Source organism: Podarcis gaigeae (genome assembly GCF_964106915.1).
Source record: "Podarcis gaigeae genome assembly, chromosome: 14".
NCBI classification, from domain to species: domain Eukaryota; kingdom Metazoa; phylum Chordata; class Lepidosauria; order Squamata; family Lacertidae; genus Podarcis; species Podarcis gaigeae.
The window spans coordinates 53,205,294-53,223,236 of NC_139690.1; the positions used below are offsets into that span (position 1 = coordinate 53,205,294).

Consider the following 17,943-nt stretch of genomic DNA (forward strand, 5'->3'; position numbering starts at 1 on the left):
GAATTGTAAAGCCGGAAGCGACCCTAAGAGTCATCTAGTCCAGCCCCCTGCGATGCAGCAATCTCCACTAAAGCATCCATGACAGACGACCATCCAACCTCTGCTTAGAAACCTCCAAGGTAGGAGAGTCCCCCACCTCTTGAAGCCATGGGTTCGAGTCCTGCCCTCCAGAGGAGAAGAAAACAAGCTTGCTCCCTCTGGCATGTGACAAGCAGCCTTGCAGCGGGAGGCTAAAGGGGCAAGTGCAGTCTCCTTCCTGTGTCGCTTTCTGGGCAACTGAGCAGCCTTTTGCACTGATCCAGCCCCTCTCGGCAGGCGTGCAGCTTCCTCCAGCACCTTGCGCCCTCACTGCAGCAGCTGCGAGCTCCGCAAGGGCAGCCGAGGGACCGGCCCCCTCGTGGCAGTTGCACCAGCGCCTCCGCGAGAGTTGGGCTGGCTGGCCGGGCCTTGGCAGAGAGCAGCAGGAGCCCTGCGGGCCTGTCCATTCCTTCTTCCCCTCTCGGTGCAGCTCACCCCTGCACAAAAGCATCCCTGGCGGCGAGCGGAGCAGCCGAGAGGGCAGGCGGTCCGTGGCGGTGGCTCTCCACGCAGGGAACTCTTAATCAGGCAGCCAAGCAGGATTTTGTTGATGGTAGCAAGAGAAGCAGTCGGGAGCCGCTGGGATCATCTCCTCCCAAGTAAACTGAACCACTGCGAAGTCGGAAAGCCAGTCGGAAAGACTCAGAGCGCAGAGACTGGGGTCGGGGGGAAAGAACAATCAATCCTGCCCAAGGAGTTATTATTTTATTGGGCACCAGGTCCTGTCGCCTGGTGGCTGGAGGGCGCTGCTTCGAGGGTGCTGCTGCCGCTGCTTCTTTGCATAAAGCGGGGCTGCAGGGCGGAGGCAAGCAAGCCTGACTAGACAATTCCCCTCGGCTCGCTCTCTCTCCTTGCAGCTGGGGTCAGGCAGCTCCTGCGCGTCAGCTGCAGAGCAGGAAACTGAAACCAACAAGACGAGAGCGCAAAGGCAGCGCCTGGCGTGGCAGCCGCCTTCTGCCCGCCTGGTTGGGAGAGTTTGGGCAGGAGCCTCGAGGCTGCAGCCGCAGAAGGGGTAGCGCCCCGTGGCACCTTCGAGGCCACAAAAGGGGTGAGCTTTCAGGTGCCACAAAACTCTGCGCAGAAAGAGCCGCAGCTGGAGCTCAGAAGGACCGCTCCTGGGGCTCTGCTCGGCCTGCGCGCACCTCTTCCCCTCCCCTCCAGCAGCCTCCCGTGCCCTTCTTGCGACACAGACTGTCATCCACATCCGATTTCTTCGGTGGCTTTTGGAAACCGCCTCCTCCTCCAACGGCTCTGGGGGACGGCAAGACAAGAAACGGAAGGGGGGGCCCTCGAGAAGCTAAGCAAGTCAAGTCACAGCAAGAAGCAGCAGGAACGGACCCCTGTCTCTCTAGGCTGCCCAGCTTTCTTCCCTTAAATATTTGGACGCTGCCTCTCTAGACCAGGCCCACCCAAGGGGGTGAACTGTGGAAAAGACACACACAAGACACACTGCAATACAGTATTATGACAAGACAGAAGTACTGTTTTGGGGGGACAGGGGGCAGGCTGGTGTCGGGTAATCCCTGGTCCTGAATGGGGTAACTGTACACCTGAAGGACCAGGTGCACAGTCTGGGGGTCATTTTGGACTCACTGCTGTCCATGGAGGCACAGGTCAGTTCTGTGTCCAGGGCAGCTGTTTACCAGCTCCATCTGGTACGCAGGATGAGACCCTACCTGCCCGCAGACTGTCTCGCCAGAGTGGCACATGCTCTGGTTATCTCCTGCTTGGACTACTGCAATGCACTCTATGTGGGGCTACCTTTGAAAGTGACCCAGAAACTACAACTAATCCAGAATGCGGCAGCTAGACTGGGGACTGGGAGTGGCTGCTGAGACCACATAACACCAGTCCTGAAAGACCTACATTGGCTCCCAGTATGTTTCCGAGCACAATTCAAAGTGTTGGTGCTGACCTTGAAAGCCCTAAATGGCCTCAGTACAGCAGACCTGAAGGAGCATCTCCACCCCCATCGTTCAGCCCGGACACTGAGGTCCAGCTCCGAGGGCCTTCTGGCGGTTCCCTCCCTGCGAGAAGCCAAATTACAGGGAACCAGGCAGAGGGCCTTCTCGGTGTTGGCACCTGCCCTGTAGAATGCCCTTCCATCAGATGTCAAGGAAATCAACAACTATCTGAATTTTAGAAGACTTCTGAAGGCAGCCCTGTTTAGGGAAGCTTTTAATGTTTAATTTTTTTGTGTTTTAATGTTCTGTTGGAAGCCGTCCAGAGTGGCTGGGGAAACCCAGTCAGATGGGCGGGGTAGAAATAATAAACAATGACGACGATGATGGAATACTCGCATTCAAAAGATATTCAACCAGTGAAATCGACAAAATTGCAGCATGACTAACCAATAAAATCCATTCAAAACTGGCGAGTTTTGGAGGCTGCCTTGAATACTGGAGCTCAGTGGGCTTCCCTAAGGAAGGAGTTCTGTAAGGGAGGCAGTGGCGTAGCATGGGTTATCAGCACCCGGGGCAAGGCAAGTAATTTGCGCCCCCTAAACCGTGGATTTCCCTAACCCCCAGATGTTGCGCCCGGTGCAGCCGGCCCCCCCTGCACCCCCCACGCTACGCCACTGAAGGGAGGTGCCACTAGTGAGAAGGCACCGCCTCCTGCCCATCAACCAAACTAACCTTAAAGGCAGCCAATGAGCAACCTTCGATTGGTCCTTCAAGTGACGTGGTCACAAGCTGGTTAAAGGACAAAACCAGCACAGTGAACTGGAAACGCATACATCCCCAGCACAGAACTGGTACAGCACTGGTGTTATCTGCTCTGATCATCTGGCCCTCAGTCAGCGCAGAAACAGCAACATTCCACACCACTGGCATTTCCAGATCATTTCTCTTTTATTCATTAGACTGACATACCACCCTTCATCCTAAGATCTAAAGGCAGGTCACAAGATAAAAATACAAAGTAAAAGCACAAATAAAAAGTTAAAACAAAAGCAACACAGCAATACCCCCCCCTTCCACAAACACATTTAAAAGCCTTTAGAATATCAATCAGCCAGAGGCCTGGTTGAAGACGAATGTTTTTGCCTGTCACCTAAATGAAGACGCCAGGCAAGCCTTCCTGGGGAGAGCATTCCACAGACGGGCAGCCACTGCAGCAAAGCCCCTCTTCTTGTGTTGCCACCTTCTGGCTCTCTTGTGGAGGAGACACATAAAGGGCCTCAGAGGATGATCTCAGGGTCCGGATTGGCTTATGTGGGGAGAGGCGGTTCTTGAGGTATAATGATCCTGAGCGATTTTCAAAGGCAGCCCCACACAGAATGCGTTGCAGCTGTCTAGCCTGGGTAGAACCAATGCATGCATGGCTGAGGGCAGGCCTCCTTCCTCCTGGGGGAGCTGGCAGCTGGCACACCAGGCCACACTAGGAAAAGGAACCAATGGGCACCTCCCCTCTGCCACCCTTCTCTCCTGTGGGCTGAAAGGGAGAGGGGCAAAATGAAGAGAGATGCCGGGGACAGCAGCCGAGAGGTGGCAAGAGGGGCAGCTGCAGCCTTGGCACAGAGGCTTTTGAGGTGTGGCTGCTGCCTCTGGTCACTGGCCAGAGTGTGGGGAGAGTCTCTCTCCCTTCACCCTGCGGCAGGGGCCTGGGCCTGGACCAAGAGGGGTGGCGGAATGCGGGGCCTTGAGAGTTCCCTGGCAGTTGGAGCCACGTCCGTTGCGGAACAGAAGAAGGGGGGACCCCAAGTGCTCCTGCTGCCTCGGGGTCAGCTGTCTCAGGGCCACGGCAGGGGGGAGAACCAGCCCCAGCTATGCAGGAGAGTTCTCAGCAGAGAGCAGCTGCAGCAGGAGAAGTGAACCAGTCTCCAGGCTTGGCAGAAGCTGGTTCCTCCTTGGCACTGGCTTGTTTTGGGGACGGGGCGTTGGCAGACAAGCTCAGTTAGACCTCAGAGCTGGTTGGGGAAGGCCCTTGCCAAGGTGAGTGGCCAGGGCGGAGTGGAGCGTGGCCGCCTGCCAGCTGGGAGAGGGGGGCGGGAGTAGGGGGCGGGAGTAGCTCACGGCCACCACCACTGCTGAGTTCTCTCCCCAGTAGGGTTAAAAGGGTGCTGGAAGGAGCTCTAGACCAGACCAGCAAGAGGCAAATGATGTGCTTGTTGTCTGGGGAGCAGACATTTGTCACCCCACCCCAAAAGGCCCCAAAGGTCCTATCCTGCTCTGGGTTGCTGCACTGTTGAAACCCTCCCCCCACAAAACGCAAGAGGATGTAAGGCAGAAAATACCACTTCTCCCAAATCTGCTGCTCAGAACCAGGGGTCCCTGGCACTGCCCCTCCAGCGGGCGAGTTCCTGCCTGCCTCTCCCCCAGGCAGGATAGTGTGTGCCTGTGCATTTATGGCGGCAGGGAGGAGAGGGTCACTGCTCAGAACCACTTCCCCCCCACCTGGGGCCAATGGGAATTCTGGGCCAGAACATCCTAAGAGCACCAAGCTGGGGGAGGCTGAGTTAGAGAAGGTTGTCCTCCCAGAAGACAAGTTGTTGGTCAGATAAAGGATGCTCTGGCAGCCAGGCGCTAAAGGACAATAGTTGGGCTGGGCTCTAAGTGCAAAGGAGCCGACCCGCTCCCCAAGAACAACTCCGTCTTGCAGACCCAGCCTGGCTGCAGGGTGCCACCAACACTCTTCTGCTCAGGCCCTGCACAGACGAAGGAGACTTGAACCAGGCCTCTGGCCTGCCTAGCCCATTCTGGCCTGCCCTTCCAGTGGCCCCCCAGGGCCTCAGTGGGGAGAGGGGCCTTGACCTGCTGCGGGGGGGGGGAGGGGAGAAATGGCACACACCCCTGCACAGCACAGGCTCCTCCCCAACCTCTTGAAAGTGGAAGGGGCACCAGCTGCAAAGGGGCAGGGAACCAGTCAGCTAAGTGAGGAGGCAGCTGGAGAGGAAAGGGCCGGCCCAACTGTTAGGGAGAGGGGAAAGTCCATCTCAGGTTGTGGGCTTTGCTGTCCTGGAGGGGCTGCAAGTTGCTGGGGACTCCTAATGTATTATTATTGTATTTTTACCCCACTTGTGGGATTTTCTGCCCCTTGACTCTTCAGAAACCATACTGGATCAGCTTAATTTTGCAAATGTGCTAGCAGTATTTTTGCTGCACCACTAGTTAACCTTGAGTCACCCCGTGTCACCCGCAGGAGAAATTATCTTCCTTGCCTCATTTTAAGGCTTTTATTGCCAGCATGGACGTAGGGCCTTTGTAAATTTAGGCAGGCTCAGAGTGGGCATGATGTTAATATCAGTAATAAACAAATATCCCTGCATTCCAACTGCAGTTGGCACAAAAGCCACAATTAAATGCCCCAGGTCCCGGCTGGGCAGAGGGTGCCTGTCCCTGCTGGCCCCGATCCAGGAGGCTTTGCCTGCCGTGTGCGCTGTGCAGATCCTGGTCCAGAAGGGCCAGGCCAGAGGTTCCCCAGAAGAGCCTCTGCCAGTGCCAGGATCTTCCTCTGGGCAAGGCTGGGCTCCTGCGGGTGTTTACTAGCTAACAACTAAGCCGTTTTTCTCCAGGAAAGGCTGCTGCGCTGGAACCTCGCGGCGCGCCTCTCCCGCTCGCTCCCTTCCCTTTGCAACCAGCGCGCAGATGGGAAGCTCCTCGGGGCAGAGCCCGCGCTTGGCGGGGGGGGGGGGTCCGAGCCCGCGGCGACTGCCGCCCGAAGGCCACGCGGGTGGCTTCCCCTCGGAAGTTGGGGGTGGCCCCTCGGAGGCCTCCGTCCCCGGCGCCTGGCCCGCCCGCCCGCCCGTGCGCTCCTGCTGGGCTGCTCGGTGCCAAGGCGTCAGCTGATGGGCCGCATCACCCCGTAGTGGCGCAGGCAGCCGCGGGCCGGGCGGGCGTCGGGGCGGGCGGGCGCGGGGCCAGGCGAGGCGCGGGGTTGGCGGGGGCGGCGGGCGGGGCGCGCGCGGTCCGGGGCGGGCGGGGGGCGGCGGCGGGGCGCGGGGGCCGCGGCAAATAGTCCTTTGTTTACATGGGCCGGTGGCTGGCGGAGGCGGCGCCGGCGGGGAGGGAGCGCTGCGCTCGCACCAGCTGTTTCCCGCCTTGAGGAGACGCGCACAGAGGAGCCGGAGCCGCACGGAGGAGCGAGCGGGCGAGCGAGCGAGCGAGCCGAGGAGGAGCAGCAGCAGCGGCGCCGCCGCCGCCGGGCGGGGGACGGACACGCACACGCCGCGCCCCCACGCGCGCCCCCGCAGCCCCCTCGCCGCCTGCCCGGCCCCGATCCCCGCGGGCGCCGCTCCCTCCCTCCCTCCCTCCCTCCCTCCGCCTGCCGCGCGCCCCGGCCGGGCATGGAGTACTTCATGGTGCCCGCGCAGAAGGTGCCGTCGCTGCAGCACTTCAGGAAATCCGAGAAGGAGGTGATCGGCGGGCTGTGCAGGTGGGTGTGCGCCCCGCCGAGCCCGGGAAACCGGCAGCCGCGCAGGGCCGGGCCGGGCCGGGCCGGGGGGGGAGAGAGCGGCACCGAGCGACGGGCCGGGCGGGCGGGCGGGGGAGCCTTGGCTGCCCGGGGCCGGGGCTGCGCGGGGAGGGCGGCGGGGTCTCCCTCTCCCTCGGGACGCGCCCGGTCGCCCCCCGGAGCGGCGGGAGGGCCGCTGGCGGGAGCACGTGGGTCTGTTTGCAGGCAGAGCGGGCGCCCCGGCCATGCTGCCGCCGCCGCCGCCGCCGACCTGCTGCGCTCGCTGCGCCTGCCTGCCTGGCTGCGCGCCCGGCCCGAGCCCCGCCGAGGGAGCGCGGCGGCGGCGGCGGCGAGGGGCTGCCGGGCCGGGAGGGCGAGCGGGCGGGCGGGCGGGCGCGGCGAGGGCGAGGGCGAAGGCGTGCAGCTGGGCGGGCGGGCGGGCGAGGGAGGGAGGGAGGAGGGCACAAGGCAGCCATGCCGCCGCCGCCGCCGCGGCTCCCTCGCCGCCCGCCCCGGCGGCTCGGCCGGCCTCCCCGTGTGGCGAGGGGCTTTCGGGGCTGGGCAGCCGCCCCGTCGGGGCTCCCCGGGGCGCTGGTGCCGCCGCCCGGCCGCGTGGGGAGTCCGGCGGCGGCGGCCGGGCCTAGCCTGGCGGTGACTGTGCAGCCTCCGAAGGGGCGGGCCTTTCCGCCGCGGGCTGCCGGGACATGTAGTGCTGCGCTCGGCCGGGCCACGCTGCCGCCGCCGCCGCCGCCGCTCCGCACAAAGGCGCCCGGGCGCTCCCGGCCAGCCGCGCACGTGGCTGGGGCCGCGGAGGCCGCGCGGGGAAGGCCTGGCCTGCTGCTTGGCAGGGCCGCGTCTTCCGCGCTCCTCGCCCGGCGGGCCGCCTTTGTGCCCGGGCAGCGGGAAGGGAAGGGAGCCGAGCGGCTGCAGCCAGACAAAGGGAGCCCGGGACCTTCGCCGCGCTCTTGCCGCTCGGCTCCCGGGGCGCCCTTGGACGGGGGGGCTCCGGCGGGGACGCGGGACCCCCTGCCCCTGCCGGAGGGGGCTGCTCAGTGGGGAGCCCCGCTTCCCGCTGGTACCCCGGCGAGCTCGGCTGAGCTCCTGCGGCCAGAGGGTCCAGCGCTGCTGGGGGGGAGGCGATTCCGCTCCAAATTTGGGCCCTGGTCGCTGCCCGTCTGGCCACCCCCCGACTCTTTTCCCGCCACATGCACCTGGCTTACCTGCCCCCCCCCCCGCCTTTTATGCATTGGCAAAGGGTGGCTTTCAGGTGCCAGCTGGAGCCCGGGGACCGCGGGATTTGAACCCAGCACAAATGGTGGTGGTGGGATTCCTCTGCGCGTCCAGGTGGCCTCCCGCGACCCCTCCCTCTTGCTCCCAGGTAGCGGCCAGTTGCACATTCCTCCTCTGGCTTCTCTTAGCGCCAGCAGAGAGCACTTCTGCCTGGTCCAAGACCTCAGTCCGGAGACAGAGGAGAGTTTTTCTAAAGAGTTGGAGGAGGTCTAAAAGGCCAGCGCCTTGCGGGGTGGACTTAAGTCAAAGATATGCTCAGGCTCCTGGCCCTGTGCTGCGAACCTGCTTGACCAAAGGCCCCTTGAAGGCTGGCTCCTTCAACTGATATCTGCAGTCTACACACAATGCACAAAGAAAGGAATCAAGCAATTGTGTAAAAAGCACCCCCAGTTTGTCTCTAGCCTCTCTCTCCTCCTCCGTCAAACCTGGAGCTCACCCCCCACCCCCTCCGGGTGAGGGTCTTGTGCTGGGAGACAGTCCTGCAGCTGTGAGTTGACTTTGTGTTGAATAGTTGGGCATATTAAAAAACTTTTCTGTCTTAACTCTTTGGTATGCCCCAAAGTGATTTTTTGTTTATTTAAAAAAGTCATTGCTGCATATTAGTTGGCCTGAGGCCCAGCGCATCCCTGGATCAGCTCTCCATTCAGGGGGGATAATGCAGCGCTTGTTGGCTGCAGCCAGACGGGTCGCATCCTTTTCCTCCTCCCAGCTACCTGCGGGTCCCTCTAGGCAATGGTTCTGAGGCTTTGGGGCAGCTTGTGCCATTCAGGTTGGAGTTAGCCTGCCAGCCTGAGCCCTCTAAGGCGTGAACCTGCCTGGGACCGGATGGGTCCCCATCTCTCCATGGGAGCACTCGAGTTCCCAGGCTGCAGGGATCTGCTTCAGAGGCCAACACGGTGTTAACGTTTCATTTAAATGCATTAAAAGAAAACGAGCCCCTGCTCATTTCTCAGGACAGGACCCAACCGGGCATTTCAGTCAAATTGTGTGTTATTTGGGCAGGCAGGCGGGTGGGCGGGATCTCACTCTGTGCCCAATCAGACCCTTTGTCCTCTTTGCAATGCTGTGTCCGGCCTTCCCCCATCCCTGGCTGTTGGCTGTGCTGACCAGAGCGGGCAGGAGCTTTGGCCCAAGACCCTCTGGGCAGCCACGGCATCCTCCAGCCCTGGGGCCCGCTGGTGGGCAGCCCTTCTCCAGGGGTGCAGGGCCACAGAGGGACTGAGCCTCCCTTACAGCTGCTCGTCTCCCCCACAGCCTGGCCAACATCCCGCTGACCCCAGAGACGCAAAGGGACCAGGAGCGGCGGATACGCAGGGAGATCGCCAACAGCAATGAGCGGCGCCGCATGCAAAGCATCAACGCAGGGTTCCAGTCGCTGAAGACCCTCATCCCACACACGGATGGGGAGAAGCTCAGCAAGGTAAGGGTCAGGCGCACAAAGCCCTTTCCTCACCGGGGCTGCCTGCTAGTCCTTTCTGGAGACTTCTGTGCTGTGCCACGTATGACCCCCCCCCCAAAAAAAAATTATTGCTGGTGATTGTGGCAGTGGACAGGGGTTGGGATGGGGAGCAGCTGGGCTTGGCATTTTCTGTGTACCAGATGCAAGGAGCTTGGCTGGAGGCTCCTGTCTCCTAGGATTCCACTTGAGTTTAACCTTAGTACTAAGTCTAGCTGCTGCGCGATAAGAAGAGAGGTCCTCTTAGGGAGCAGGATTTGGTTAGAAACTGGAAACAGAGAGGAGGAATCAATGGGCAGTTCTCCCAATGGAGAGAGGTAGAAAGTGGAGTCCCCCAAGGATTGGTATGGGGGCTTTTTAATTTGTTCATAAACAATCTTGTGCTCAATGTGAGTACTGAGGTGGCCACGTCTGCCAGTGGCACTAAGTTGTTGAGGGTGGTTGAACCAGGAAGAGAAGAGCTTTGAAAGGAGCGAATGGGTGGTAAAATCACAAATGCAGTTCAGTGTACAATGGACACTTGGGTTGCGAACGCGATCCGTGTGGGATGCACGTTTGCAACTCGCAGCGTTTGCAAGCCACGTCTGTGCACACGCGGGTTGCGATTCGGCGCTTATGCGCAAAGTGCAATTTAGCACTTCTGCGCATGCGTGACTGCCGAAACCCGGAAGTAACCCGTTCCAGTACTTCCAGGTTTCGGCGGTTCGCAACCTGAAGCGGATGTAACCCGAGGTCTGACTGTATAAACAAAGGTAAAGTGATGCACGTTTGGGCAAAAAATAATAATCTTAATTTCACATAGATGCTCCTGGGGTCTGAACTGATGGTTGTGGCAGCTGGCTCAAAGATGATCTGCAGCTGTAAAAAGGCAAATTCCATGCTAGGGATCTTTAGGAAAGGAATAGAAAACAAAACTGCCACTACCATAATGCCATCGTTCAAATGATGGGGCTGCATTTGGAATACTGTGTACAGTTCAGGCCAGCTCTCCTCAAAGGCGATATTGTAGAGTTGGAAAAGGTTCAAAAAAGGGCCGCCAAGGGGATGGCGAGAGTCCCCTGTGTGGAAAGGTCTGAACACTGTCTTTTTAAAGCCCACCTCCAGGTCAGCCAGTCACCAGCTCTCAGCCTGAGCTCCCTCACGGAGCCGTTATGAGGATAAAATTTGGGTGGAGGGAGAAGAGACCCTCTGTGCTGCCTTTTCTGCTCCTTGGAGCAAAGGCAGGAGGAGAACCAACACCCCCCTACAGAGACAATTGGGAGTCAGCCCAGGAAGCCCAAGGCTGGGAGGCTCAGCACAGGCAAAAGGAAGGAGGACTTTTTCACACAGCGCAGTGAAACTGTGGAACTGGCTGTACCGCTTAATATATTCAAATCATATCTAAGCAGCATACCAAAAACTGAAGCAGCAGCAGACAACTTAAAATATTACAAAAAGCACATAGCTACTGTTATTAACATGGATAAATCAAGACCAGTTCATTCTCCTCCTGGCACGCCCTCAGGGTCCAAACCAACTCTCAGCTCACCCACAAAAGTCTCACAGTGAGAAGAGTTTTGCCCTCGTCTCTCACTCCAGGCTGGATTTTAATGGGCAGCTCAAGGTGGCTGTCGTTCCTCAGGCTGCGTCCCGTTCAGCTGCCCTCTCTTCCCCTGGGTCCAGCAGGTCGGGTGAGCTTCCCAGGGGGTCCAGGGGCCGGCGAAAGGGCCCCACTCCACTCACAGCTCTTTCTTCACCCTCTGTCCTCTCCTCCTGCTCCGGCTCCAGCTGCTTCGGAGAAGGAGCAGCAGTTTGCTTTCCCAGCTGACCTGAAGGAGGGCACAAGGGGCACCACGTCTCTGCCTGTGCCCCCCCCCCAACCCCCCCTTCTTAGGTGGTCTGCCTGCTTGTGGAAGAGCTGCATCTTCCTCTTCTCTGTGGGGACCCAGTTTAGTCTGGTCCTCCCCTTGAGCTGGAAAAGGGCTCTAGGTTGGGTGACTGCCAGGCGTTCTACATGGGGCTGCCTCTGGAGATTGATTGTAAACTTCAGCTGGGGCAGAATTCGGCGGCCAGGTTGCTCACTGGAGCACGGCGGTTTGAGCATCTTACACCAATCCTGGCCCAACTGCATTGACTGCCAATTAATTTCGGCGTCCAATTCCAAGTGCTGGTTTTGACCTAGAAATCCTTCAACGGCTCAGGACTGCAATACCTCAAGAACTGCCTCTTTCCACGTGAACCTACCTAGACCCTGAGATCATCTTCTGAGGCCCTTCTTGGCGTGTCTCCTTCACGGGAGGTCCGTAGGGTGGCAAGATGAGAAGAGGGCCTTTTCTGTGGTGGCGCCACATTTGTGGAATGCTTTCCTCAGAGAGGTTTGCCTGGTGCCTTCATCATATGCCTTTAGGTGCCAGACCAATGTGTTTGTGGGAGGAGGGTATAAATGTTTTAACTATTTATTTTGCACTTCTATTTTGCATTTTGATGGTGGTGATGATGACGATGATACATGCTGGATTTTATGTTTGACTCTGCACCCCCTCACCTTCCAATTGCCCCTCCCCAGGCAGCGATTCTCCAGCAGACAGCGGAGTACATCTTCTCCTTGGAACAGGAGAAGACACGTTTGCTGCAGCAGAACGCCCAGCTCAAGAGGTTCATCCAGGTATCTGCTGCTCCCTCGTGGGGGGGGGGGTGAGAGAGAAAGAGAGAGAGAGAGCGCACGCACATATAATATTCCAGGCTGGCGGGGGGGGGGTCTCCTCTATGCATAGAGGGTGGGGGGCCTCTGCATGTGCTCCTTTTCTCCTTGGAGCTGCCACAAGCCCGTGGCTTGCTTTGCATGGCTGAGCCGTGCCCTCTTGGTCGCCGCTTGGCTGCATTAGAGGAGGAAGTGAAGGGCAGGCCTTCTCTCTCTCCCCGGCCTCCCTATTCCTGATGCTCACGCTGCGTCTGCTTGCCCAGGAGTTCAGCGGTTCCTCCCCGAAGCGGCGGAGGGCGGAGGACAAAGACGAGGGCATCGGGTCCCCAGACATCTGGGAGGACGAGAAGGCCGAGGACCTCCGCCGGGAGATGATTGAGCTGCGCCAACAGCTGGACAAGGAGCGCTCCGTCCGCCTGATGTTGGAGGAGCAGGTGAGAGGATGGGGGCATGGCCTGGGCCGTGGGGTCTCTGGGGGCTTGGCTGGGAGGGGAGATTGCTTGGACGACTTCCCTGACCCCACAGGCAGGAGGAGCAACCTCCCGGGGCCGCATCCTTCAGGGTGCTGTCAAACTAGTGAAGGCTCCAGATTGTTTCTGGAGGAACAGAGAGGGCAAAGAGTAGCAGGTTTGGCCAAGGAATTTGGTTTCCCTTGCAAATGGGGTGCAGGACAGGGTCTGCCCATTGTGCACCCGACTGGCACACTGAGTGCCTGGCCCTGTCTGTGGCCTTGGTGGGGTGTTGCCGGGCCCTCCCAGCCCATGACAGGGCCTGCTTCTCCTGTTCCCCCGGCAGGTGCGCTCCTTAGAGGCCCACATGTACCCCGAGAAGCTGAAGGTGATTGCGCAACAGGTTCAGCTCCAGCAGCAGCAGCAGGAACAGGTGAGGCTCCTGCGCCAGGAGACACCTGAGCACCAGCAGCAGGGCCGCCCCCAGGTGAGTGCGCGGCTTGCCTCCCACTCGGCCCCCTTGGGATGCAGCTGGGGGGCCCAGCGCTCTTGCCCCAGCCCCCCAGAGTCCCCCGGGAGACTCGCGGGGGCTGAAATCCAAGGGAGTTGGACAGCGCCTCCTGAAGGAGGGCTCAGCATTCACCTGGGGGCCTGGTGGGCCTGGCTGCTGCAGCAATGCTTCCTTCCCCCCGGGGAGGGTCCTTGCACACCAGGGCAGGCAGGAGTCTCGGGGGCTCCATCCCTGGCAAGCCACTGCCGCTTGGCCAGGTTCTACGCATCCGTAGCTGTGGAGCGTTTGGCAAGAGGCTTTCCCTTGCAGCTCCGGCTGGAATTGGGGGGCAGGGGTCTTGCGGGAACTGCCCTCCCCTCCGTGGCACAGCCCCAGCCCCTGCAGGCCTGGCTGCCGCTTCTGCAGTGCTTCTGTGGTGCTAGGAAATCTCAGCTGCCTTTTGCAGCTCTTGATGGTGGGGCGAAACCACAGGGCGGGAGAAGGGTCTGGTGCTCATATTCTGCTCATGAGCTTCCCCAAATGGGCGCCTGGGCAGCTGCTGTCAAAACAGAATGATGGACCCTAGATGGGCCAATGGCCTGATGCAATATGCCCTTCTTACCTTCTCATGCCCTGTTGCCTGCCTGCCTGGCTTGCCCACATCTTCTTGGAGGTCCCTCCTGGAGGATGGAGGGGGTGGCGCACCCTGTACTGTCTCTGGGCTTCCCCTGCAGGGAGAGGCCTGAAGCCGTGTAGTCACTTCCACCCCGGGGTCTGCCTCTTCCAAGCCCTTGCTCCACGAGTTCAAGCAGCAGGGGGAGCCCTGTGGGTCGGGGTGGCACAGCGTAGGTCACCTGCCTGCAACAAACCCCAGCCCATGCTACTGCCTTTGTTCTTGGGAGGGTGGGGGGTCTGGGAGGCCATGGCTGCAGCCTCCGCTCTCCCCTCCAGACGTGGCCACGTGGGGCCTGAGTCCCCCTGGACAAAGGGAGACCCCCTCCCGCCCCCCGTCAGGAGCCAGGAGTGGCTCGTGGCAGCCTCTCTAGGCCAGAGCCAACTCCCTGCCCCGAGGTCTTATCTGCCCCAGGCTCAGCCATTCTGCCTCTGACTGCAGGACCTTCTTAGAGGTGGCCCCTGGTGACACGACCGGTCTCTCTTTCTCTCCCCCCGCAGCTCTTGTCGGCACACGGCCCCCCAGCCCCCACCCACCACCCGACTGTGATCGTGCCTGCTCCGCTGCCACCCTCTCACCATGTCACCGTGGTAACCATGGGCCCCTCCTCCGTGATCAACACTATCTCCACATCCAGGCAGAATCTGGATACCATCGTTCAGGTGAGACCCGCGTCCGTGGGGGGGGGGCAGGGGAGCGTTGGATTTGGACTCAGGAGGTCCCAGGTTCAGATCCCCAGCGGCATCCCTAGGGAGAGCAGGGAGGGATCCCCTGGGTACGAGGGGATGGGCCAATGGCTAGCTGGGCATTGGGCTGCAGAAGCGCTGCATGGCTCGAGTGAGTGAGCCAAGCCATATCCTGGAGACAACAGCCAATCACTCCAGGTGCTGAGGGTTCACTCTGACTTTGAGGTGTCCTGCACCTGCCCTGGAAGACAGAAGCCCCCACAAATGCACCAAATTTTGCACCTGTGTCCTGTTTCCAAGCCCCCATAAAAATAATTTATAATAGTAATTCATTATTTCTACCCCGCCCACCCACCTTTTCCTCAGCTCCAGGCGAGGAAAGAGATGCTGGATCCTTCTAGAGCAGTTGGGGGGGTGTCAGGGGGGCAGCCCTCCATAGAGAACCTCTAAGCCTGACAGAAGATGGAGGTGTCTCATCCGTGTGCAATTTTGGGTGTGGTTTCTCTGCTATTTTTGAGACGCACTCCTGTTAGAAAATGACGCAGGGTCTCGTGGCTCCTTTTTCGTAGCAGAAAGCTTCTGTGGAGGTGGTCTGAGGTCTGCAAAATCTTAGACCCTGCAGTGCTTTTGAGGTTTTGCTGCTCAACGGGCTTTCCTGGCGATCTCTCTGGGGTCAGGGGAAGAGAAAAGAGGGGGGAAGCTCCCCTTCCCTGGGGCTGAACCATCAGAAACTGAATCCAGGACCTTCTGCATGCAAATCAGGTGCTCTAACCACTGAGCCTTCCTTGATGCTGCTTGGTGCCGTTCAGGCTCAGCTTCGATCCTCAGCCCCTGAGCGGAAAGGATTTGTGGGCGGCTGCTGTTGGCAGGCACGGACCTGATTCTGAGCAGTCCCAGGCAGCTCAAAGGCTCTGGGGTACGAAGGGGTTGGGGAAGGCCCTTCTGCAACCCCCCCACCTGGGTCTGAGACCTTGCAGGGCCCCTGATCTGGTTAGACCCCGCGGGGCCCTCCGGCTGCTGGTGGACATAGCCAAGGACTCTTCCCGGGCGCTCTCTGATCTTTGCAAATTAAATTTTTATGGATTTTCAGTCAACATACATACATTCATAAATTACACATATATAGGTTACATATTTAACTTAGGCTCTATCATGCCTCTGAGTTCCCTCCATTTCTTTGGTAAGCATCAAATAAAGTTCTAATGTCACGTACTTTATATATCATATTATCAGCTACACGCTGTAAGAGTTATTCCAACCCTACCAGTGTCTTCAAAGATTTACAATTGTTTCTTATATACATCAAATATTTACTCCAATTTTCTTGAAACTTCTGCTCGTCCTGCTCTCTTAATTTTCCTGATAGTCTGGCCAGTTCTGCGTAGTCCATCATTTTAACCTGCCAGTTCATTATATTCAGTATTATGTCTGTTTTCCAATTCTGAGCTAACATATTTCTGGCTGCTGTCGTGGAATATAGAAAGAGGTTTTTATCTTTTTTTTTTTTTCAATTTCCTTTCCAATCAATCCCAGTAGAAAAGCTTCAGGTTTTTTTTGGAAAGTGTATTTAAAGATTTTTTTTAAGTTTGTTATAGATTAATTCCCAAAAGCCCTTCACTTTACTACAGGTCCACCACATATGGTAGAGGTCACCCTCCACCTCTCCACACTTCCAACATTTCTTATTTTTTGCTCTATACATCCTTGCTAGCTTTACCGGCGTTAGATGCCATCTGCCGGGCACTCTCTTAGGCAGCTCCTGGGAGATTCTTTTCCGCAGACAGAGTCTTGGGTGTGTGTTGGGGGGCTTCAGGGGGGCCAGCTTGCTGTCTCACACTGGTGTCTCCCCCCCCAAAAAAACCAGGCAATCCAGCACATCGAGGGGACACAGGAGAAGCGGCTGCTGGAGGAGGAGGAGGAAGAGGAGGAGGAGCGCCGTCGTGCCGTCATTGTGACCCCTGCGCAGACCGGCCTGGAGCCCTCCAACTCGGACACGGCCTCCGACTCCGAGGCGGACGACAGCGACTCCATGGAGCACAGCAAGGCCGAGATGCCCTGACCCCCACCTGGCCGTGGGGGGGCAGGCAGGCGGGCAGGGTGTGGGTGAGGGGACTTCGGAGAAACTTGCGCTGAATTTTTTTACAAAATACCATGGAATTCGGGTCTCTTTTATGACCTTTCGATACTGTAAACGGGAGCGTTAGAACCTGCAGGGGCCGAATCCTTGCCCTCTTCAAAGCCAACGGGGAGGGGGGCAGAGGGGAGGGGGCAGCAGCACGGGGGTTTTCAGAGTGCCTGGCCTGCGTGCGAGATCGGAGCCCCAAATACTCAGGGGGGAACGTTCATATAAATTGCCTGCAGCCACACAGAGTGGCAGGTGCCCCCATCTCCCGGCACCCTCCTAGGCCCTGCTGGGTTGCCTTGCCTCCCCAGTCGTGCCCCCCCCCCCCCAATCTCTGCGATAGACTTCTCTGGGCTCCTGTTTCCTCCCTGCTAGTTGGCCTTGCAAGGGCCCCACAAGGACTGCCTCCTCACGAGCTCTGCCTGGGGCTTGGTTCCTCAGCATCACCCCCAGGGGAGGCAAAAGGACCCAGGGGGCGACGGAAGGTCTGCCCATAGCAGGGCCGGTGCCCACGCTGCCACCCCGGGGGCCCCTGCCTGCAGTCCCCTCCTGCATCACGGGACGGCAGGTTTCCCTCCGTTCTCAGGGGGCCAGTTCAGGTTTTTGGCCTTAGCTGCAGTCTGGGTGGGGGGGTGTCCCTTTTCAAAGATGGCGCCGTTTCTGGGGTGGGCCTCAGCCTGCCACGTTGGCCACTTTTGGCTCCCCCCCACCCCCCGTGGCTTCTTTCCTCCTTTTTTTCGAAGCACTTAATCTGTTCCGTGGGTCCGACTGGGTCATGAGGGCGTGCGTGTTCTGTGATCGTTGCTTTTTGTTGCGTCCTTCCCCGTTCCCCCCCCCAGCTCCCCCCAATTTGGCTAGAGGCCTAGGCCAGTGTTGTTTAGGGCTGTTGGTATTTGGTAGGTTCCTCCCCAGCCGCAGCTGTTCCTCAGTTCTTTCATTTTTTTTATATGGTTTTTCTGTTTTGTTTTTGTTCTTTTTCTCTCTTTTTTTTACAGTTTTCGGGTCTTCGTGTTCATTGAGATGCTATTATATTTTGTTAAGAAAGTGGGAAAAATGAGGCTTGTGCCTTTGTAAAGAAACAAAATAAAGTTTGTACTTTGTTTTTTAGATGCCTTTGTCTGAGGTGTTGGTCTTTGGGGTGCGGACTTGGGGGCTGCATCTTCTCCTCTAATTATTACAGTCATACCTCGGGTTAAAGTCGCTTCAGGTTGAGCGTTTTCAGGTTACGCTCAGCTGTGACCTGGAAGTAATGGAATGTGTTACTTCCAGGTTTTGCCGCTTGCACGTGTGCAGACGCTCAAAATAACGTTATGTGCAGAAGCGGCGAATTGCGACCCGCAGATGCTGGTTGCGTTCTGCTCTAGATGCGAACGGGGCTCTGGAACGGATACTGTTGGCATCCAGAGGTACCACTGTATTAGAATTTATTACCCACCTTTCTCCCTAAGGCCTCAGGGCAGGCTTACAGCAAATTACTACTACTACTACTACTACAGTACTACTTTTGCCCTGATAGGGATTCAGGGTGCTTACAGATAAAAATAAGAACCCCTAAAACATAAAAAATAAAATAAAATAAAAAGATAGAATTATATGCAGTGGTACCTCGCCAGTGTGGTGTAGTGC

General features: G+C 58.4%; 1 protein-coding gene across 4 annotated transcripts; it reads left to right on the forward strand.

The window, feature by feature from the left end:
* Window positions 1-6,219: 6,219 nt before the first annotated feature.
* Window positions 6,220-17,424, forward strand: TFAP4 (transcription factor AP-4). 4 transcript variants are annotated; one of them, XM_083711779.1, is made up of 7 exons: window positions 6,220-6,453; window positions 9,016-9,181; window positions 11,763-11,861; window positions 12,161-12,331; window positions 12,693-12,833; window positions 14,010-14,171; window positions 16,060-17,424. In XM_083711779.1, the coding sequence occupies exons 1-7, from the start codon at window positions 6,365-6,367 to the stop codon at window positions 16,252-16,254; spliced, it is 1,023 nt and encodes a 340-aa protein (XP_083567905.1). In that variant the 5' UTR covers window positions 6,220-6,364; the 3' UTR covers window positions 16,255-17,424. The 4 variants fall into 4 exon arrangements, with proteins under 4 accessions (XP_083567905.1, XP_083567903.1, XP_083567902.1 ...); XM_083711776.1 differs by having other exon boundaries at window positions 6,305-6,453; window positions 12,693-12,779; XM_083711778.1 differs by lacking the exon at window positions 6,220-6,453 and adding an exon at window positions 7,622-8,068.
* The last annotated feature ends 519 nt before the right edge of the window (window positions 17,425-17,943 follow it).

What these genes read in the sequence shown, in the direction of transcription:
- TFAP4 (XM_083711779.1), top strand. Translation starts at nt 6,365, where the DNA reads ATGGAGTACTTCATGGTGCCCGCGCAGAAGGTGCCGTCGCTGCAGCAC. An exon ending in GTGATCGGCGGGCTGTGCAG is followed by an intron (nt 6,454 to 9,015) that starts GTGGGTGTGCGC and finishes TCTCCCCCACAG; the next exon opens with CCTGGCCAACATCCCGCTGA. An exon ending in ATCTGGATACCATCGTTCAG is followed by an intron (nt 14,172 to 16,059) that starts GTGAGACCCGCG and finishes CAAAAAAACCAG; the next exon opens with GCAATCCAGCACATCGAGGG.